Raw genomic sequence first — 22,962 nt, forward strand, 5'->3', positions numbered from 1 at the left:
TCCCTGCACCCAGGAGTACATCACCCAGAAACCCCAGACATGTGGCCACAGAGAATGGACAGAGCCTGGACAGCAGGCTCCTGCATCCTGGCCGTGAGGGCTACAATCTCCGGTTCCTCCCCAAGGGCCCCAGGCGGCAGAATGTCATTGCCTCCTTTAAGCCTCCTGAGAAACTTCTGAGTCAGTGAGATAACACCGTTCTATGTTTACAAACAAACCGAGGTCTAAGTTTCTGGGGGTGCAGCCTCCACGTTCGGAGCGTGTTAGGCCCCTACCCTGGCCTCACAGGGCCTCACCTGCTTGGTGGGTTAACATTTTAGCAGTGACTTAGATCGGCAGGGAAATGATTGAAATAATGATTGAAAACGATCCTGTAACTGACAGGAAGATGGAAGGAATGTCAAGATGATGGAGGAAAGAAGCTGTTTCCAATCCCCATGAGAAGAGCTGGTGGAGATACCCGACTGCATGCACAGGGCTGAAGATGCCCCGAGGACTGGCCAGTGGGCCCCAACACGGCGGGCAAGGCTGCTCCCTGCCCTCACACGGAGTCCTCAGAGCAGGCCACGGTGGGTGGCCAAGTTCCTCCAGCTGACACTGCCAGGGGAGGGGCAGCACTTCGGTGCGCCCTGGAGGAGGCAGCAGAGGAGGCATGCCCGCTCTCCAGCCCTGGGTCTGTGCCGCAGCCGCAGTCATGACTCAGACCACGCCTACACTCTCCTGGGAGGCAGACGTGAAACAGGGGTCAGGAGGCCAGAGGAGGGGAAGACCTGTGTGTGTCCCAGTTCCTTAGACAAATAGGGACAGCAAGTGGGTAAAAATTGCACAGGACCGAGCTGCAGGGACCGGCCCACCAGTGAAGAGCTGTGGTTGGAAGGAGACTCAGCAGCCAGGCTGGCCAGAGGCCGGGCCAACTTCTGCCCCGTGTGTGTGGCACCCAGCATATGATGCCTGAGCCTCCCACTTCCCAGGATCACATGGACAGATGGGACACTAAGCAAAGGCATCTGAATGCTCTTTCAGAAGACTCCCTTATTGATGAGGCACATCAAGATGCACACACCTGTTCACATCTGCACACATACTCACATGCATGCAAAGTACACATATACGCCTGCTCTCTGCTGTCTTGGCACTTTGGGGACCCCGAAGGGGCAACACCCTGGGGGCACCACCTGCGTCCCTCTCTTGGTATAGAATCCATCCTGGGGTGAGGGAGGTGGAGGCAGGACTGCCAGGGATGAGCAGCTCCCAGTGCCCCCTGAGTGGCCCTCAGCTGCTGTGCCCACACAGGACCAGCCTCCCCACAAACAAAGCCTGGGACAATCTCGACATATCAGCACACGTACACACATGCACACATGCGTGTGCAGCCCTGCAGAGACCGAGAAGCCCCTGCCGGCATTTTGGGAGGAGGCCCTTCAGTTCTGTGGCTCACTTCACTCACCTGAGGATTCGATCTGAACTGGAACTATTCTTGGAAGGATCTCCCGTCTGTGTCTGTTGCTTTTCATGAGATTTGGCTAATTTTTCAGCAGCAGCGATGGGACACCCGGACAAACTAGAGAAGGACAAGGGATGAGCTGAGTTCTCCCCTGCAGGCCCGCCTGTCTGAGCCAGGAGCTCTGCAGACACCAGCACGAGCCCAGGGACAGCTGCTGTTCTTGGGAGCAGGGCCTTCTCTCGAGTTTGTCCCCGAGCCCTCCAAGCACAAGCTCTCCACCAGCTTCTGTTTGGGGACCTTCTAAGCCAACGATACACAAAGACAAAATGCACCCAAAAGGCCTTCAAAGGTCTGGACAAGGTGCCTCCCGTGACTGGGTCTGGGCTGTGGAGCCGCTCTTACCCCTTCCTCCCCTCTCGCCCCCAGTCAGAGCTGTGTCCTGGACCCATCTGTGGCTCACGTTCCGTCAGCTGACTGGGGGAAGCCCAGAGCCCCATGGCCACAACCGGGGGGCTGACCCTAGAGGTCATGGACTAGCAGGGTCCCGCCAGGGGGGCAGAGGCCCCTCTGAGGAAGCACCCAATCTGAGACATCACAGGCACATAGAGTGGTGCTGACTGTGAGCAGGCTGGAGGGGCGATGCGATCCCAACAGGGCTCAGCCTAGCCTTTCAGCTGACTGTGTGCCCACTGGAGCAAAGGTGGTCCCTTCACGGACCCTGGTGCTCCTGGAAAGGGTGGGGGACACGGTCACCTCCCACTGTGGGTGATGGCAGGCCACTAAGCCCCAAGTGTGTCCCGGGAGCCTCGCTTGCACTGGGGCCTCAGCACTCCTGCGGAGCACCCCACAGCTGAGGCTCCACCATGAGCAAGCGCCTTCCCGAAGGTGGCAGGGCAGCTCCGCCTGGCTCTCCACAGGCAGGTGGCCTCTGCACTGGCACATGCCCATGGGTTTCCAGCTGCCCGCTGGTCCTTGGGACCCCGACTCCTAGGGTCACAGGAGACAACATCATTGGGTGACCCCCCCAAAAGGTGTGCCCTGACCTTGCATCTGTCCTGAGGGTCATCACACAGGGGCCACGGCAGGCCCAACCCCGGTCCCACCACGACCCCAACCACGAAGCACAGCCTAAGTACCTTCTGTGAGTGTTGCGGTTGCTGTTCACATGGCCCTGGCCTGTACACCCAGGAGTTGGGCACTTCAGCACACTCTCATGCATGGCCAGGACTGCAAGAGACCAGGGAGGGAGGCCGTGAGCACAGCCGGGAGGAGGTAGGGGCCCACTGGAGGACTGCAGCTGGGAGCGGTGGCCCAGGGCACTCCAGCCCCCCAGCCTCAGCCCAGTCAAGTCATGTCCCACCCGCTGCGGCCCCTCTGCCTCCCCGGAGCAGGTAACATCTCAGCTTTACAACTCCTGGCCGTTGCGTGTTCCTCTCCTCTGATGTTCAGTTACTGCCTCCAGCCTAGAACTAAGGGCAGGCTTTCTCCTCCTGAGCCTTCAGAGCCAGAGGCAGGCCCCTCCCCAGCTTGCTGACTGTCTCTCCTCCCACCTGCTTGTGTCTGTGGCAGTCTTCCAGAGGCCCTGATCCCAGCTGCCAACTCAAAGTGGGTAACTGGGCACGATCTGTGTCGCCAGCCTTGAAGAGCCCAGTGTCAACCAAAGGGCAGGGCCCCTGGGCAGCTCCCTCTCCGTGTGGACACCATCCAAACACCAGAGATGGCCTGAACTGTACAGAGCTACTCACTCTCTGGGGGAATCCTGTCCTTGTGGGGGCAGCCAGACAGGCTTCGGTGGTGAGGGTACAACCCGGTAACGTGGCCAGTGCCATCACAGCCTGGTGTCGGACACTTGATCTCCCGCTTCTCGGCCCTCGAGGGATCTAATCACACAAGACGCATCAGCTGGAGAACAGTCAGGAAGCTGGGTGGTGGGTGGCAAGCAGGGAGGGGCCGGGACAGCTCCCAGCACTTCACTATGGCTGTCCTGAGAGGAGAATGGCCAGACTGCCCCAGAGCCCAAGTGGGACCAGGAGCTGGACCGTGAGGTGACCCTGGGGAAACTAGGCCACACCAGCTGTGTGTGTGGAAAAGCCCAGACTACCCAAACTGCCCTGGATGGCAGGATCTCAAAGAGAACAGCCTAGATGGTAGCTAGCACCCTCTTTTCTGTCTGCTGCTGACATTATGTGAGGCAGGCTGGCTGGCTTCCGTGTGGGGACTATGCCTCCAAGCACCTCCACACCTCAAGGTCTGGCCTCTGCATAGAGAGGTGAGAGTATGTGACAAGGACCTTCTCAGGACATGTCCTTCGTATCTGACAAAATGAAGAGCATAAAATTGTTAAGTGACTTACCTAAATTCACAAGACTAATAAATGCCTGGGCAGAAATTTAAAACCATATTTCAGTTACTGACCTCATCTAGCCTCTGCAGGCCCAGAGAGGTCACTATTGAGTGCAGGGGCCGGAAGGAAACGCCTTTCAGGATGTGGGAGATCTCCAGAGCACAGCTAACGTCCCAGAGAAACTGCTTGGGAGCCGTCCCTTTTGGGGGAACACAGAAGCCCAGACGGCTCTGAAGAGCTCTGCCTCTGGAGTTCAAAGGGCAGGAAGTTGGACTTTGACCAGCCCCAGGAGGGCAGGGTCATCCTGAGGGGATCATAAACCCCTCCCCAAACCTGCTTCCTACCTGGCCACTGACCAGGGCTTGCACCGTGTCTGTCTCAGTGTCAGTCCCCTGAAACAGTCCCACCAGCTCTCCCAAGACATATGGTCGTCCCAGTTCTGCCCAGTGCTCCCAGCTCGGCCACCTCCCTCGCCCTGAGGCTCTGTCCCCTGGGTCCATGCCCTCAACTCTATCCCTGAAGGTACGAAACCCTGAATCCCATCCTCCAATGTCTATCCCATGGGTCTAGGTCCCCCAAACACCTGGGCCTGGGGCTGTCAGAAATTCTGTGCTCCCCCAAGATGCTCCAGTCATGCCATTCCCCAAGTGTTACAGCAATGTCTGCTCTGATCTGTGGGCCCCAAGTCCATCCCCCAAGACTGACACCCCAACATCTGGCCCCAAATTGGTGTCCCCTTCACCAGGTCTCCTTTACCATGTCCCCTCAAGGCCTGTGCTTGAGCCTGTGCTGGCCTGAATCTGAGCCCCCAAATAGCTTTCCCCCAGGTCTGTGCCACCCTGAAAAGGTATTCTCTCAATAGCTGTCCTCTGGATTGAAATTATGTCCCCATCTGTTTTCCTCGTCGTCTGCTCCAAGCCTGTCTCATATGAATGAGTGTTCCCAGAAAATCTGTGTCCTGTGTTCCCACCCACCTGCCAGCAAGGCAGCCCCCTGAGCTACAGCTCACCCAAGTCTCTCCGTGGCTCAAGCATGCCCCCCAGGGTCTGCCTGTGTCCTTCCATGACCCAGGTGTGTCCCCGCCCCCCAGGCTGTGGCTGAGCTGCTGCGCCTGGCTCACCACCCCTCTCTCACTCTCCGCCTCCCACCTGGTGCCCATGCTCTGTGTCTCTCTAAAGATCGCCCTATTATGAGCGGTATGACCCCGTCTCCTCAGTATCAGTGACCAAAGTCTGTAGCCATGAACGTATCTGTCCCTGTCTGCGTCTGCCCCCCACCCCCACCCCAGCCTGTAAGGGGCTCTGGCCATCTCTCACTCGGTCTGCATCCCCAGGTGGGGGCAGGCCTGCACATCCCTGGATGAAGGGAGGGAGGGTGGCTGTGCAGAGCCGGGACACACAGCCCTACCTTTGCTGCAGTAGTTTTTCCGTGTGGCATCCAGGGACCTTGCCGCCTTCCCTGGCTCACTGGGGCCCAGCTGCCCCTGCTCAGAGGGTGGGCAACCCGGCTCACGGACGGCTTGCACCTGCTCAGCCTTCAGGGCAATGGCCTGCTCCAGGAGACCCAGATTCCCTCGGGTCATCATGTCGTACATCTCCGACTCATCCGTGACCTCAGACTTCTGGGAGCGCGAGTCCTCGTCCTTACCATCGTCAGGGTGTACCTCCACAAGGACGGGGTGCTCGGGCTTGGGGCTGAGAGGTGCAGGGTGCCGAGGCTCGGGGGCCTTCCTGGAGGGGGTGGCAGGGGCATCCTCCGGGCAGATCACACTGGGAGCAGCCTCTCCCTCGTCCTCCTCGTCCTCGTCCTCCTCCTCGTCCTCGTCCTCGTCCTCGTCCTCGTCCTCTTCCTCCTCATTACCCAGGGCAACCTTCTGCTCTCTGGACTCCTCGCTGGCCACACCCTCCAGGGACTGAGGACACGGCTCCTGCGAGTGCTCACCGGTGACCTCGATGACTTCCTCTGCATCCTCTGGCTGGAGAAAGATGCCCTTTCCCCCCTCATCGCTGGTGGCCCCTTCCTCAGCCTCCTCCTGAACCAGGCGCACGACACTGGGGCCTGGCTTGGCCACCTGGCCCAAGTCCTCCCCAACCAGGGTGTCTTCCGTGATTTGGCCCAAGTTCAGGAGAGAAGTTGCAATGATTTCCTGATAGCTGCTGTAGCCGCCCTTGGAGGAGCCCGTGGAGCCGCCGATGGGGCTGGATCTGAAATGCGACTTGCCGGGGCTCCTTCCTGCATGGGGTCGGAGACGCCATGTGGGTGGGGCATGTGGGGAAGCACAGGAGGCCTCTGGTCCCCTTCGCCCCCACCCACAGCCTGGGGAAATGGAACCCCAGGAAAAGAGAAGGTGGGGTGGGTCTTTCTGCCAGCCCCCTGCCTGGATCTGGAGATTGCTGTGAACTTTTCATAGGAGGAAGACAGAGTAACCAGTACTGTATTTTTGAAGAGTGACTCTGATACTTTTGAGTACCAGTACTCCCTGTTATGTGTACTTTCTCAAATCAGGCAAACCTGCATTTCATAAAAAGGATCTTAAAGAATACATCTGATTTTTAGAAATTGTTCCACAATTGAAAAGCAGTAAATGAATTTATATATTTAAAGGACCCAAATTTAAATCTTTTAGCTGCCAGGACTATGATGTAGTGAGCTCTCACCACACCCAGGCTCTGTGGGATCCTGCACAAGGACTCCCAGAGACCAGGAAGCACTCCAGGTGCAGCCAGAGCCCCAGGAGCAGGGGGGCGGGTGAGGACCCACGCTGGACTGGCTCCAAAATAAAGTAAAAGTCCATCTCATACCCTGCAAGGTCAGAAGACATGGGAAGCTGAGGGGTTTGGCCCTCAGGCACAGTCCTACTCCCAGGACTCTACAGTCTGCTAGGGGCTCCCAGGGAACAGGTGCTTCCCTCAGGGCCTGGAGCCACCTTTACACCAGCATTTGCCAAGGGCTTAGTGCCCAGTTTCCGCCAGTCCTGGTGGGCCGCAAAGGAAAGAAGGTGCAAGCAGGGAGATCCCTCCATTGCCTGATGCCAAGCAGACCCCTTGCCCCAGGCCCCAGGCAGCCCTCCCCAAGAGCCAGGTCGGATGGGCCTATCTGAGCCCCCAGCACAGACACATAGTCCATGTCCATCTCTCACATGCACGCAGACACACAGCCACAATCATACACCCAGTGCTCGAACACAGACGCACCACGGCCCCCAGCTCCTGCTTGGCCACCGTCCAGGAAGCCCCAGCACACGCCGGGACAAGACGTGGTTTGTTCTCGGAAGGGCTTTCGCTCGCTCACCGCTCACAGGCTGCGATTCTCCAGGGCCACACTAAGCGCCCTTTATTCAGGGGAGAAAGAGCAACAAAGCACCTTCAGCTGGCCCAGGGCGATGAATCTCCTCCTGTCCTGACATCTCGGCCTCGGCCTCCTCCACAGTTCCTTCCGATTCACCCGAAACAGAGGCGTCCTTCACCTCGGCATCCTCGCTGCCATCGCTGTCCACGCCACAGCCCTCGTCCAGAGCCAGCTTCAGGGGGTGTGACTTCCGCTTGGACACCAGGTGCTCGGCCTCGACACCCTCCAGCTTCCTCTTCTTGGCCAGAGGGCAGCTCTGCGAGCTGGGAGGAAGCAGACCCCAGCAGGGCCACCCTGTCTACACCTCCCCGGGGTCCTCCCTCCCGCCCTTCACCCTCTGCTTCGCCTGTCTTGGAAGTTCCTCTTTGCAGCTCATCACCATCTCTCAGCTAGAAGCCCCAAATTCATGACTGGCAGGCTCATGTGCTTAAAATTTTACATTAATTGTCCACACTAAAAAACTCCTGATTGCACTTAAATTGCATTTCCTGCTTCTCTTAGAAGACTTAAAACCTCGACAGGCCCTTGCACTGCAGAGTGGCCCTCTCACCACCCCCAGGCTGCTCTGCTCCACGCCCTCCTTCAGACCAAGCAGGTCATCGGGAGTGCCCGGCCCTTCCCTCACCTCCAGACCTGTCACGCCCTCTTACACCCTCTTACACCCTCAGCACGGCTCAGCAGCAGGGGCATCTGAGGTCAGGCTGTGCAATGACAACAGTGACACCGGGTGGAAAGCTCAGATCCCAACGCTGTCAGGTGTGCCCTGAGCAACGCCACCCGACTATCCAGATTCGGGGCAGCCCCAGCAGGGAGACCTGGGCACTGCATGCCGTGGCACATAGGCCGCAGCAGCGAAGGCGTCATGGTCCCAGGGTCCGATGGGCGGCTCAGCAGCCGAGGGCAGAGACGGAAGATTCTAGATCCACGAAGGGGCCCAGGGCCGGAGAGGGGCTCTGACACCCCAGCAGCCCATCCTGTTTCCCAGGAGCCTTGGAGAGGGCCCACAGGCCTCCTTACCTCCGGTGCCTGGAGTACTTGCCCCGGATGTGTCCCGAGCCAGTGCATCCTGGGGTGGGGCAGCTGTGGGGGACAAGTGGAGTGGTCACTCGGGGCCGGGCCCCACATGAGTCTCGGGGCCCACCCAGACCTTGCCATGGGGAGAAGACTGGCACCAAACAGTTCCTCCCAGAATGCCTTCCTGCACTGAGCTAAAAATGAATGAAATAACTCAACCCATTTAAATAAATGAATGGCTATTACAATTTTATGAGTGCGTTTAATTAAAAGTCTGTATGTATAAGATCAAGACTTCTTAATCAGGCTTCTTTTTCTGCAGGTAAGTTTTTCCCACTGCAGGCAAACTGCCACCAGGCTTCCGCACCCTCTAAGGTGGCCCCGGAGCCAGCGCCTGAGCCCGGCCAAAGGCAGAGAACAGACACTGGGATTCCCCACGGCTGTCACTGACACTGCAAGGCTGTGCCATTGATGTTGGTGGTCTCTGCAGCCCCTGCCAGGTCTGCTTTTTGCCCAGCACACTGAGCCAGCACTACCAGGAAGGAATGATGCTGTGAGAACATGCAGGCCTGGCCCGAGCCAGAGGCTCCAGTTGGGGGTGAGCACATGTGGCAGTGAAGACCAAACTCCAGAACCTTAATCCTGGTGAGGGTGCCAGCTATCCCTGCAGGGAGACGAAGCCAGGAGGGCCAATGAGCCAAGAGCTGCCCATGAGACTTCTGTGGGGCTCTTGCAGCTCCCACCCATGGCGGCAAGCATACCAAGCATACCAAGACAGAGGTACAGCTCCCAGGAGTCCCTCACCCTCCACCATCACCTGCCTCTCGCAGCACCAAACCTTAGGAAGCTCCAGAAACTTCTGATCATGGGCACAGACCATGCCCCCAACCCACTTCCCCAGGAATCAGCTGCCAGGGCAGCAGGGGGGCCTGTGTGTAGTGTCAGCCCAGGGTCCACTGGGCACATCTACAGACCAAGGACTCCAAGATGCTGCAGTCACCCCATTTCATGGAGCAGTAAACTTGCCCAGTGTGATAGAGAACCCGTGGAGGTCGCCCGCAGGACCGTGACCCCAGGTCCTCCTGGGTGGGGCTGCCCCAAGGGGCCCTGACCAAAATGGGAAGACCTTGCTCTTTACAGGGTCAGCGTCTGGGGTCTGAGCTCCCCACCTCGAATCAGGCTGCCCCAGAGCCTGGAAAGGGAGCCGTACAGGACCATCGATACCTGTAGGCTCTTGGTGTCCAAGCCCTGGATCTCTGTCCAAACCCCAGGGCTTCTGACGTGACTGGTCATGGGCTGACCACAGATGGCCATGGGGCCCAGCTGTCCTGAGGGCCACCCTCACTGCCCAGCCAGGGTCTGCCTGGGTCTACCAGCAGCCTTTGAGGGACGGGTCCCTCAGCCCTCCAGGGTGTGGGCCAGTACGGCTGATCTCGGTGGGGGTTTTCATTGTGTTTAAAAAGAAGAAAGGAAAGGTTAGAGGGTGGAGGGGAGAAACAGGATGGGGGTGGGGTCGACAGACCACATTTTATTGCGGATTTCCTCCCCAGAAGGCAGAGCCAGGGCTGCCCCACCCTGTCTGTTCCAGACGCTGTGCCTTGTTTTCACTCCCTTTAGAGCTTTGAGGCTTTTCACAAAAGCTCCTTGTTATTGGGGATGTGAAGCTGAGGTCCTAATTAGTCGATTAATCACTGAGTTAATCAGGCAATTAGGTGACAGCTGCCTTGTAGGCCTGTGGGGCATGAGCACTGCCCCCAAACATGTCACCTGCTCGATGCCACACCCCCAACCACCGGTTCCGGAGGTCCCTGGTCTCCAGCTTGGAGGGCCGCAGCTCCAGCCCCAGCCTCAGAGAGCGCAGACAGCTGGGGCCCCACACATGCAGCGCTAGTGAGGCCCCTCTGTGAGAGGCGGCTGGAGACCCCTTGGGCCCTGATCCCCGTGCAGCGGCCAAGGGAGACCCCGTCAGAGCCCCAAGGGCCTGTGCCTCATGTGGCCCCTGGGAGCGCCCACAGGCTGTGTTCACTGATGCCCTCCCCGTGCTCAGGGCTGAGGAAGGGTGAGGAAGCAGCGATGCATCCAGGCCTCTGGAGCCACCCTCAGCCTGGAGCAAGAGCTGACCCGGCCAAGTACTGAATGCCCCAGGTGGCTCTCTGTGCGGGGCAGACAGACGGGCAGGCAGGGGGCCTGCGGGGGCCCTATTCTCAGTCAGCAGGGAGGAGCAGGTCCAGGTGGCCACTCTGAGGGACCTAAACATAATCACTGGTGTCAGGGAAGCTGAGGCAAGGCTGGGAGGAACCAAATCCCAGGTGGGGCCCCATACGACCACCCCCAAAAGGCCCCTGGAGGCAGGTAGATGACCCCTGGGCAGGAGCTGGCCAGTAGCTCAAAGGGGAGGTACTCAGGTGAGGATGGGCAGCCAGGCAGGCATCCAGGACATGGGTGTTACAGACAGGCGTCTCTCCCAGAACTCGGAGATGCCCCAAAAATGCTCCAAAAGGGATCCAGCCACTCCAATTGCCAATAAGGCAGGGCCCCCATGTCCCCAGCCTGACCACTGCCTCCAGCAGGGCAGCCCTGAGGTCATGTGAAGCACATGGGCCCTGACTGAAATAGGCATGGACATGTCGCCCGCCCTTCACAGTGTGAGGCAGACCAGCAGATCTGCTTGTGTCCCCTTGGGCCCTCGGAGTTAAAGTCAGGGCACAGTCAAGCTGGAAGTGGCACCCAGAACTGGGACAGACAGCTGAGTCCTGCTCAGCCCAGGCTGATCCTCTCCCCAGCTCACCTCATAGCAACCACATGCCACCACCCAGAGAATGAGCGTCTTCCTGTGAGCTCTGCTTGAGCCAGGGAAGGGGCAGGCTGAGGCAGGAGGCAGGCCGCGGAATTCTGGCACAAAGGGGTGTCTCTTGTCCACCGAAGGAGTCCAGCACGCAGAGCTACCATAACTGGGCAACTTCCGTGTGAGTTTCTCTGGTATCATCACGTTCCTCTCCCAGGTCACAGCCATGAGCTCCCTCCCCATGCTGGCACCCACTGTGTAAGCCGCGCCAGGGCCGTCTTCTCTGCCTGTCTGACCACAGCTGTGCTGCGCTGGGGAAGGAGGAAGCAGCCCCGGCCTGCAGAACCTGCCCGTTCCTATAGGTAAATGAGGCTGCGAGAGCCACCACGCACACACAGACCATATCCCCACGCACAGCTCGCGGCCAGCAGGTGGTTCTGAGCACAGGAAGGAAGGACTATGTCTTGCCCCTTGGCACAAACTATTCTATTTTACTCCGCTCCCAAAAGCTTGAAGAAGTGCTGAAGACACCGTTGCTATAACACTAAATAACAATGCATTTATCCCTAGTTTCTCCATAAAAAAAATGTAAGGGTCTCCCTATTACCAAGTAAATAGGTTGAGACCACAATATTCATGGAGGCAGACAAACTCCAGGCCCTCACGTAATCCTCTTGCTTGCTCTAGCTGCGTCCTCTCTCAGACGATTTCCAAAAAAATCTATTTTGAGAGTTATTTTTGCTTCTGCCTCTTCAAAGTCACCAGAGACCGCCTCTGGTGGACTAAAGGAGACTAGCTCTTTGGTCTGCCTTTCCAATTCGCTCCATAACTTTATCTGTTGCCAAAATCAATTGCTGTAACCAAAACCCAAAGCTTCCTGGAGTCCTCTGTCCAGCCTCCTCCCCTTCATTGTCCCCAAGATGTCCCCAGGTGAATGTCACACAGCCTGGGGGAAGTGGCACCTCCTCCTGGAAGCCTTTTCTCCACCCAGCGCTCTGGACCCTCTGAGCACCATGTAGCACTTTCTCCAGTGGCACAGCCCAGCAGAGGACACCTCCCCTCCAGGGAGAGAGGACGCTCTGCGCCTCCAGGGGCCTGGTTTGGCTGCCATCCACTCTCCCCTCTCCTGCTCTGTGACCAGAACTGTGCTTTGGGCAGGAGAGCATGTGGTCCAGCTCTCCTGGCTGGGAGAACTTCAACCCTTTGAGCCTGGGTTTAATGGGGTGCTAACACCACCAGGCAGTGCTTCCATGAGAATGCCTGGCATCAAGACTGTGCTGTGCAGCCATTGCTGAGCCTGACCCAGGCCTGGGGCTCGAGCAGGCAGCCTACCGCCTGCACCCCTGCCCCTTCCTCATCCAGCCTCAGGGGCTGGAGGGGGCCAGGGACACTTGGGGTCCTCTCGTTTTTCTGATTATCCATACAAAAGCTATCTGGTAAGGAATCATATGGTCCTAGCCTCAGATTTGTTCACAGTTTAATGGAAATCCTAACCCCTAAGAATTAGGAAGCAGCCTCTGCCCTGGAACTGTGCAGTCTTGTGCAGAGAGCTACCCTGGGCTAGGGGTAGAGCAGGCAGGGAAAGAACGGCATTGACCCTCGGTGACAAAAATGTTCTGTTTGTCCCCATCCAGGTGCCGGGAAGCTCAGAGAAACTTCCACCAAGAGGCGGTTGTCACCGCTTGACCCCTCGGCATGGGCACAGTCTCTTCCTGATGCAGGCCAGAGATCAGCCGTCTCGGGCGTGGGTCCTGGGGCACCGTGGTGTACTCAGCACCAGAGCTGCTATGGGGGAAAGCAGGAGGACTCAGAGCCCCTCACCCCACCAGGGATGAATGAGCCTTGGGCAGGTTATCTGGGCTGCAGCTCAAGCATGGCCCCATCTCACAAGGAGCTTGTGAAAATTGAATGGGGCACCTGGTGCCCACCTGGCACACTGGTGACCCTCAACAAGCACCACCTCCCTTCTCTCTTGGCACATTTCCTGTTCTGAGACTTCACCAGCACTACCCCTCCTGAAAGAAAAGGGGGAAACTGGAGCCTGGACAACATTCACTGGGGCTCTGTCTGAGCAAGAGGGCACCAAGGGCTGGCCCCAGAGACCCCAGGAGGAGCCCAGGCCCACAGAGTCCGCGGCCCGAAGGCTGTGTGGGGTGGCGCCAGGACAGCCCTGACACACAGGGTTTCTCTCGGGACCTTCTTCCCCACCGAAGGCTTTGGCCAACCCCAGGATGGGAGTCAGCTGACAAGGCCAAGTCGGACTCCAGGGAGGAGGGTCTGGCCCCCTCTTGCTTAAACCCAGCAAACTGCTACCACGGACGGCCCTCCCTTCCTCGGGGGCTCCCACAGAGCTTGGCCATGTCTGCGTCTTCAACCAGCAGAAGGATCAGGACACAAAACTGCCTATTTCCTCATCTCTGGACAAGTGGGCCTTCAGACCGTGCGATGCAGAAGTGTTTGTGAAAGCCTGCTAATACAGCACCTGGCCGCCGACCAAGGACTGTGGGGATAGTCAGGTCCTGGTGGTGACCAGACACGAGCACATCTAGGCCCCTGTTGCAAGGCTGGCTGTGTGGTGGGGCCAGGACAGAGGTGGGGGAGGGCAGAGGGGAAGACAGCAGGACACAGCGCAAGGAGAAGGGGCCTTGTCAGGGAAAGCAGGGGCTCAGGGCCACTGTTGGTCGAATCCGAAGTGCCCCATGTGGGACATTTAGAACACGTAGGGTCATAGATATGGGCAATGCTCCACGCTAGCAAGAGGCCTTTCTTACCTGAGGTCAGCACCTGCGGGCTCTGGGGGCACTGGGTGAGAGAAAGAGAGAAACAGGGAAACATGTAGGAGTCAGAATTGAAAAGGCACATCACCCTAATGACACAAACGGAGCAGAGTGGCAGCAACCCAGTGAGAGCTGAACCCCGTGTCTCCTGAGCTCCTGGAATGTGGGATCTCCCTGCAGCAGGTGGCTGGCTCCAGGCTGGAAACAGGAGCCAGCAGATAAAGCTGGACGGGATGGGCGGGCCAAGCCTCTGGCCCTCGGCCATGGGGCCACCGGGGCAGAAACACTCAGGGGTCCGACTGGGTGGCAACCCGAGGAGCTTAGCTCCCCTCCCGGCTGTGCCTGTGGCGTCACAGGGCGAGGCTGGCCAAGGGGTCAGCAGGGCCCTGCCCCCTCTCCCCACCCCACTGCCAGGTCACCCAGCGACTGATACCCTGGGAGGCAGAGAGGCTGGTGAGCAAAGACAGGCGGCCTTTCATTCCCAGACAGAATGACTCCCCACTGAATTCGTGTTCCTACTCTCAGGAGCTGTGCCTGCGTCCTGCCACCCAGGCGAGCTCGTCTGGGTCAAAGGTCCCTCCCAGCCCTCTCAGGCACCCGGAGGCAAAAGAGGCCTGAGCCACCAGACCTTAGACCCCCGGGGCCCAGCAGAGGGCCTGAGCGTTGCTGGCGGTGGCTGTTCTGATGAGGAAACTGTCAGTGAAGAGGCATTTACAGCTTCAGGACCTGCGCTCGTGGCCGGGCCCGGCCAGCAGCGGGGCAGCACTCACCTCGGAGGGTCTTGGATCGCGTACGAGCTCGCTTATCCTCACTTTCTAAACTCATCTGCAAGCAAAAACAACTGCGATGTGAACTGGAAAAGCAGCACAGAGCCACCCTCCAGGGCTCCACAGGGACCTCCAGCCATTTTCTGGCTTAGCTTTGCTGGTGAAGGCGAATCTGGGACGGAAGGAATGGGCTCACAGGGTAGGGAGGGCCTGCCTGAGCAGCAGGCAAGGGGAGGTGCTTCGGGGCAGAGGCCACCAGCCGTGGGGTGTCCCCCATCTCCTGCTCCTGCCCTTCTGCTGCCCCAGGTTCATGCCCAAGGAAGAAGCCGCCCCACCTTCCAGATCTTCGTTCCTTTGGGGTTTTGTAACACGCAGTCTCCTGGAAAGACCGAGGAGCTCCACTCACTGCTCTTGAGGCCAGCAAGTGCCCAGGCACCAGGGCAGGCTGCCCGCTGCAGGCACCCCACTGTGCCCAGAGCCTGGCTTCCCATGGAGGCCAGTGTCCTTAACACGCTAGGGACATCCTGTTAGAAGCAGGTGGCAAGGACCTGAAGCAGCCAGAGATGGACAGCTTCGATTTATACGACATGCTGTCCCCAGGAGAGGCGGCCTGACTATCCCTAAGGTGAGAGGGGATGTCTGAAGCATGCGTGCTCCCAGAGGCACAGGGGCCTCAGCGTACCACTGCCCAGTGGAAACAGATCACACACTTGATTTTTAATTTTCTAATAGCTACATTAAAAATGTAAAAAAAAAAGAAGGTGAAATTAATCTAATACTAAACCTTACTTAATTAACCCAATCTATCCAAAACATAACCATTCAACAGCAATTATTATAAAAAATTATGAATGGACTTTGTTTTGTATTAACTCTTAAAAACCCTGCATGTCTCCTTGACTCACAGCACAGCTGAGTATGACCAACCACATGCCAAGTGCCTGTAGCCACTGTGCTGGACGGCCTGGCTGCAGGGGAGGGAAGCAGTCTTGGGCGAAAGCCAGGCCAAGGCAGGAATGGAGGCCCAGGGGTCATCTGGACTGGACCACAGGCCACCCTCCCAGAGATGTTGCTTCGCCAATGAGGATGAGTGGAGCCTGCACAGCCCTGGCCCCACACATCCTCTGGCCCCCCTGCCTGAGCCCAAAAGTGCCCCCTCTCGCCTACATTCCCTGCCCCAAACCAAGTCCCATGGGGGACACAGCCCACATTGTCCTGAGATGGAGTTGAGGGAGAGCCCGCGGAAGATGAAGCCTGGGGACTACGGTCACAGACAGGGCTTGGGGAGTGTCCCCAGGGGCCACAGGTCATCACACAGAGTCCTTGACCTGTGCCACCCATGACAAATCTGGGCAGGCAGGTTGTAAGGAGGTATGAGGTAGATGGGAACCCCAACACACTCCATGACTCCAAGGGACAGTGGCCAGGTGGGGAGGGGCCTCTGCCAGGCAGGTGTGCCCCACATGTCCCATACACCCCAGGAAAGCCAGGACTCACCGCCTTTCCCCACAGTCAGGAAGGAAGGGAACAATCCCACCTGCCCCCAGCTGTAGCCAAGGCTACCAAAGGGAAAACCAGACGGTGAGGAAGAAGTGACAGTGATGGGGGGAGGGCAGCAGGTGAGGGGTTTTAGTCCCTAAAAGCCATTAAGAGAGAGGAGTCTGAAGTGCCACCCAGGAAGAAACAAGAAATTCCCCCAATTAGGAAGATGAAATTTACAAAGTGAACCACCCCCATGGACAGTACTGCATACAATGATTTATGTGATTTGTTAAGGAAGAAAAATAAAAATCTGGGGTAATTCATGAAAGAGGCCAGCTACTGGCTGCCGGGCTAGTGCAACGGGCTGTGCATGTATTACAGCCTTCCACTAGCACAGAAGACAATTACTGTAATTTCTATTTTTAAAGTGGAGGTTCCCCATGGACCAATGGCTCACATTTAAAGTGAAGAGAGGAGCAGGTGTCAAAGGGACTTCATCACATTTATAAGCCTTCAAATGTCGTCTGCGCGGAGCCGCAGCGCAGCGCCTTCGGTCGCGGGCCTCACAATGGAGTCGATGCATCTGATTGCAGGGCGCCTGCTTTCAGCTGAAATGCAATCTACAGCTCTTTCTTTTTTTTTTTTTTTTGTCAGTTTTCCCAAGGAAATTGGCAATCATTCTGCTAGGTTAAAGCGTGCCTTGGCAATTTGGATTTCCTGCAGATAAATTATTCAAAGAGCAGAGAATAGAGAGGGTTGCAGGGATGCGTACTGGGCGCTGCGTGCAGACTGTGAGCGCCCATTGATGAGGCTAACAGCTGTGGCATTCATTTGGGCAGCACCTTTCCATTTGCAATTTATCTGCATCAAATGGTCAATAAGTGAGAAGTTCTCTTCAGTGCATGTAGCTTTGATTTTAAAAGGAAAAAACAAAAACTGAACTATGGGAGGAAAAATCAGGGTTAGCTCCTTAATATGAGACAGTTTGTAAGAGCAGGACAACTCAGGACATTAACAACAAGGTAGGGAAACATCGATTTCTGAGCTGTTTGAAACCAGCAGTGGCGGCTGCGTGGAGAGCAGCTGAGCGAAGCAGTGATAAAGCAAGTCCTGATTCATGTCTCATATACATTGTTTCCCTTCTCGGAGAGCTCAAAGCAATGGGGTGGGGGTGGGGGTGGGTCTCTGCTGTCCTCGTGCCCTTGACACCTGTGCTGCATGTTGGAGATGGGCACTGGTGCCCACGGGAGCCCAGCACCACCCAGGCTCATGCTACTCAGCTTGCCGGAAGCCCCCCAGGGCCACACACAGACAGGCCACTCACTGACATGAACACAAGCAGAACTTCCCAATTTTCCATTGATTCATTTTTAAAAATCCTTCACTTGCTCCAAGAACAAACCAATCAAGTCCCTATTTCTGTACAGCCCACGAATAAATGAATGGCCTGTCACCTTGAGGTTGAAGAGGCCCCTTTGTCCCAGCCAAGCACCCCTCAATCCCCATTCTTATTCTGGGGCCAGTGACTTCTCAAGAACACCATCAGCGCTCTTTCTGCAACACGACTTTATTCTGCCACCAGGACCGTGTCCCTGTGCTCTGTAAACCGTCTCTCCACTCTAATTAATATTTCAATAGTTCTTTCTTCAACATGAAAACTGTGGGGAGGAGAATAATTTACAAGGGCAAATACATCCCATTTCACCACATCTATTATCTGGAGAGAACTGTCTCTTCACCCTTCCATTTTACTTTCTTTATTAGTATCTACAATGGTATTCTCACTCAAGAGAGTGTTAGTGCTTTGTTCTGCTTTGTATTTTTTAGTAAAGTCAAGATCAATCATGTAAGCCCTTCTTAAATGTAAACAGTCCTCACAATGACACGCCGCAAAGACCAGCCCCTTTTCAGACCCGCCCGCCCAGCATCCTTGCCGACCCTGAGCTCCCTGAGTTGGATGCTTACAAACTCCAGGACCAAAGAGCCTTGAAAGCTGTAAATTCATCTGGACTCCTAGGCTGTGGTTGTAAGAAATGCACTTAGAATCCAGACACACAGCCTACAGCGAGCAGAGAAGGTAGGCTCTTCCTTAGAGTTCAAGATTATCCAGTTAGAGGCTTCACAGGGCACCCGGTGATGTCCAGCAGGCTCTGTGCTGGTCTTCGCCTGTATCCCCGGAGGCCAAGTACGCCCACCTGTCTCCATGTCCATGGGGGTCTCTGTAGGAGGTCCTTCTCCTTCTCTTTCTTGCTCTCCCACCTATCCCCACTCTCTCTCTCTCTCTCTCTGTCGACGTGAGTGTGCATCTCTCTGCCACTCTCTCTTCCTCTCGGTTCTGCCCAGGCCTTCAGAGCTTAAAAGCTTCCCTCCTCCCCACCCTCTGCCTTCTCCTTCGGCATGGATGGCGGAAGGCTGAAGGGTACCTGCTGAAGCCTGACCCCAAACAGCCGAGACCCCATTCCGCTCCCCAGCTCCTGCAGGACCTCCCGGCCCAAGCAGACCAGCCTCGCTGCCCAAGGTCACAGGTCCCTCACTCCAGGGAAAGAGGGGTGTCAGCAGAGAGCTCAAGTGCAGTCAGGGAGGGGGCTGCCTGCCCAGACTTGGGAGCCTGCGTGGGAGTGGAGAAGCTCAATGTATCAGTGACGACTGGGGACATTTAGGGAGGGGAGACCTGGAGAGCGCGACACGCGGGGGCGGCCGGCACATCTCAGGGGTCAGGCCTGTGCCTCCCTTTTCCTACCCCTTCTCTCACCCTCCAACCTGTGCCTGCTCGTTTCCCTCACAGTCCTCATCTGATCTGAAATAAGCTAGTTTATTCATGTTTTCAAGGTCATTGTCTCCTGCAGAGAGCAAATTGCCATGGCCTCATTCACGGCTCAGTACATATTACGTAAGGACAGATGGACAGACAAATGAGGACAGCTGGAAACGTCTCTGAGATTCGGGAGCTGGGGAAGGTGACCCGGAGCAGTTGGAAGAGGTCAAGCCGAGACCAGAGCCTCACCCGGGTGGGGTTTCCAAGCCCCCTGAGACCACAGGGGACGTTCCCCCTGGCCCTGGGCTGAGGATGGCTTAGTGTTTCATAGCTGTTAAAATGCATTCCCACAGCTAGAAAGCTGGAGAATTAGAATGGACTCAGGACGATCTTTTAACGCCACAAGATGGTATGGATCAGTGCCCCTGAGGGAGGGCAGATGCACTTTTCCTCCCAGAAGACCTGGATGAAGCGGGGGCATCCACTGACTCCCAGGAGGCCGCAAGTGGCCCTGCCTATAAAGAAGGGGAAAGGAGGTGCCAGGGAACTGGCCAAAACCCACCCTCTTGACTCCAGGAGCACCTTCCCAGTATCCCCTTTCTTCAGTAGAGGGTGGAGAAGGGCAGCCATCTGGGCTTGTCTTACTCCTCTCACTTGTGCACACCCAGGGCAATGCCAGGTCGCACACCGCTGCTAGGTAGCCCGTGCACAGAGACTGCTGGGGCACATCCATGGCCCCCACCATATTCCTATACCCTCTTTCCCCCCAGGCACTCCCACGGAGTCCTCCCCAGCTCCATCCCTAGTCTGTCCACTGCTGCCTGCCTGCACAGCCTTCCCAGCTTCCCCTTCTTCCGAGCAGTTACATGCCCACTTCCTATTCTCTGATCTCTGAGGCCAGACCACATGCCCACACCCCTGCAAATCCCTAATGGCCATCACAGCAGCCCTGGATCCGGGCAGTGACAGTTCTGTCCCCCCTTCAGGGTGTCCCACTGCGTGTCTGAAATTCTCCTGACATTCTACCCATTGTTCAACCTACTGGCAACTGAATAGACCAGCCTTCCCCTTGGGTTGTAGAAAGGACACCCCATGGAGCATTCTTTAACACATTTCTTGGGAGGGGTTCTTCTGACATCTCTAAGCATGGGATTGTGGCTCACCCCAACCCCCAAATTAAAAATTAAAGCTATATAATAGACACCCTGATAAAGCAGCCGTGTCTGGGTCCATCTCTTTGAAATTCCAACATAAATGGAATTTTCTACATACCCAGGAATAGAAATCTGACCACATCAGGGTGAGGCAAGCCAGAAAGGCCACGCCCAGTGATACCTCCCTCCCTCATCATGAACGCCCATGCGGGGTGGCAAGAAGGAGGCCTGGCTGGATGTCCATGTGACCAACACATTCCTGGACTGCATATCTCTAGTCTTCCACTGAATACTATGTGATTTAAGACCCAAATGTTTCATTCTTCAAGGTCAAGGGGAGATTTAAGGACCTAACACAAATGCCTTCTCCTTTTCTAAGTTAACCAAAAGAGGCACAACCCCCAGCACTTCCCCCAAGCCCACAGCCCCCAAGCTTCCCTTCCAAACCCACCTCTAAGCTGTCCACATGCTGCGTGCTGAACTGAGGCCTGGCAGGCAGCGCGTGCCTCCCACACAGAATCCCTTTGCTCCCCCTGCCCTGCTGGCCCTAAGCTCCTCACCTCACCACCTCCTGCCCCGGACCACTCCCTCGTGGCTGTGTGATGCTCTGCTCTCCCATGGCTACCACTCCCTCTGCAACCTGACCTTCTCAGCCTCCTCAGCAGGAAGGTACCCCTATACAGCTGAGCATCCCTAATTTTCCCGCCTTCTCTGGCCCTCTCTCCCTTTGGCTTCTCTGCTCAGAACAGTAACTCAGGCCCTCCTGGCCCGCACTGGAGGAAAATGACTCTCTAATGGGACAGTCATGGAAGGGCTGATGCTGCTGGGGGCACTCACACTGGGCCAGCCTCTGGACTTGTCATGCCTGAGCCCCTGGAAGACAGCAGCCTCCCTCCGGTCCCTTACACACCTCCAGCAATGGTAGATGCATCACCCAGAGGCCCTGGCCTCGATCAAGTGATTTTTCCAGTCACACGACCTCTGCTTGAAGGCTCAGGGACAGGGTGGGGTGAGGATGTGAGGCATTCGTTCACCCAGGTGCAAATTTAAGGGGGAAACAAAAACTCAGTGACCAAGATACATAATAGTTTAATGCAATATTTTAAAAACCTCAACATTAATGCAGAAAAAAATCCATGGTGAACAGAATACCAAATATTTAAATAAAAACAGGATTGGTATTCCTGACTTTTCCTCTTGACTCAGGCTCCACCACGGCAGGGCAGGGCACCGATAGCCCTACAGGAATGAAAGTGTGAACTGAGACACTACAACAGACCCATTAACGTGCACATTCTAGTCACTAGATGGAGAGTAAAGCCTTGGGCTTTGAGAGTAAAGCACAAGCTCCCTCAAACGAGGTCGTCACCTGAAGCCTCACAGCTCCTGCTGTCCTCAACCTAGGCCCTGGGTCATGGCTTGGGTCCTTGATGGAGAGTTTAGACATGTCAAGAAATGACAGGTCAGAATCAGGAAGACGGGAAGGGATGCCCGCCAAGCCAGCTGTCACCCCCACCTGGTATGGCTGTAAGTGCACGTGACACCCTAGGGGGAGCATCCCTGGGCAGGTGGGGAGCCTAAGGTACCTTCATCAGTGACTTCTAGGCAGGGATAAGCAGGCCACGCACCATCCGCCTCCACTTGGTAAGACTGAAATAAACAAGGTCAACACACCTCACACGTCCCTGCAGCAAAGCCTCTCAGGGATTCCCAGCCTGTCCAGGTAACAGCAGGGAGCCCAGGGCAGGCAGACCCCAGAGCAGCAACTTGGCCAAAGGTGAGACTCTGCTGTCACATCTTAGTTTTATTCCTTTCAGAGTTATTTTTCTTCCTTTAATTTAAAAGTGATCAGATCAGTGATGGGCCCTAGCCCCCAATTATCCTTTGCCTAACCTAGATTTATGATGCCTAAGCCAAAAATCACCTCTGTGCTCCATGCCTAGGAGTGATAAAGACCTTGCCCAGGCCCTCTGAGCACCTCACCTTGCCGTGTCCACCCAGGAGAAGTCTTGAGGTCCCACAGTTACTGGCCTTGTCTCCGTGTGTCCACCTCTGACTCAGCAGCTCACACCGGAACTCATTTTCTGAGGGTCAGAAAAAAGAACACCTAATGAATGCCAGCTGTGCCAGCTTCAGGGAAGAGATAAGAAACTTGAGGTGATCTTGTATACAGCATTTATCCAGTCCCCTTTTCTGGAAAGATGTGCAAAGTTGTAGCCCCACAGTTGTTCCAGGAACAAGAGATGGAAGCTCTTTGAGGAAAATCACTCCCTCACTGGGGCACTGCTCAGAGGCATCTGGCATCCTGCAACATCAGCCTGGCTGCAGCTGCTTTTCATGGGACATGCCCTAGGGTGGGCATGGATTTCACCAGCACAGCTGCTTCCACCGGGAGCTGGTGCCAATCAGGTACGGTCCCTAAGTGTGGGCACTTTATCCTGTCCCCAGCATCTTTCCTCTCCCTGTGTTTCTGTCTCTCTCCAAGGCAATGCCTCCAGTTAATATTCAATTCCTCACATAAATTCACACATCTAAGCAGAGGCTGAAAGCATCAGCTGGACGTGACAAAGAAATGCATTGTGTACCTATTCCCTGCACGACACTCCCTGTTTCCATGACAACCAGCTTTCTACCACTGCAGCATTTCAAAAGAAGGTCATTAAGCAACCAACAATAAAAACAGAAAATGAGTATTTCTGCATTCTGCTCCGCTTCTGCTTGGAAGCGAGTTTGGATTCTGCTGAAGGCCCGTTAGGCCCACGGTCATCATGCTGTCCTCCTTGTCTTCGTGCTTTCTGGCATGTATCCCCAAAGGCTGTTTTTCTAGAACTGCGCCAATCCTGCCCCAGGCCGCCCTGTGGCTCAGGCCACAGCAGTTGCTTGTCTGGAGATGCCTCCATCCCATTAAAGGGCCTCCTGTGACCTCCAGGAACACAGACACAGAGGGAAGCACAGAGGTTGTCAAGGAGACAGCCTAATACAAGGTCTTCAAAGGAATGAGAGAAACAGCAGGATGTGTTGCCTACTGTGAGCACCTACTGTGTGCCTACCCCACGCTGAGCTATGGGTCACCTGCAGGAGACCCAGGTGGC

The 22,962-nt window shown here is 56.3% G+C and overlaps 1 protein-coding gene across 4 annotated transcripts in view; it reads right to left on the reverse strand.

Moving 5' to 3' along the window:
- The window catches only part of MYT1 (myelin transcription factor 1), a 118,678-nt gene that overhangs the window by 22,809 nt on the left and 72,907 nt on the right, over nucleotides 1-22,962 (reverse strand). For 3 of the 4 annotated variants that reach the window (XM_073236306.1, XM_073236307.1, XM_037006617.2), the window contains 9 exons: nucleotides 21,854-21,954; nucleotides 14,483-14,537; nucleotides 13,707-13,737; nucleotides 8,154-8,216; nucleotides 7,152-7,399; nucleotides 5,196-6,020; nucleotides 3,190-3,324; nucleotides 2,581-2,671; nucleotides 1,448-1,561 (listed from right to left, as the gene is read on the reverse strand). In XM_073236306.1, coding sequence (XP_073092407.1) covers nucleotides 1,448-1,561; nucleotides 2,581-2,671; nucleotides 3,190-3,324; nucleotides 5,196-6,020; nucleotides 7,152-7,399; nucleotides 8,154-8,216; nucleotides 13,707-13,737; nucleotides 14,483-14,537 — 1,562 coding nt within the window. In that variant the 5' untranslated portion in view covers nucleotides 21,854-21,954. Of the gene's footprint in view, nucleotides 1-1,447; nucleotides 1,562-2,580; nucleotides 2,672-3,189; nucleotides 3,325-5,195; nucleotides 6,021-7,151; nucleotides 7,400-8,153; nucleotides 8,217-13,706; nucleotides 13,738-14,482; nucleotides 14,538-16,418; nucleotides 16,769-21,853; nucleotides 21,955-22,962 lie in introns of those variants that run through there. The other variant, XM_073236305.1, reaches the window with a different exon arrangement.

Source organism: Manis javanica, chromosome 5 (genome assembly GCF_040802235.1).
Source record: "Manis javanica isolate MJ-LG chromosome 5, MJ_LKY, whole genome shotgun sequence".
NCBI lineage: Eukaryota > Metazoa > Chordata > Mammalia > Pholidota > Manidae > Manis > Manis javanica.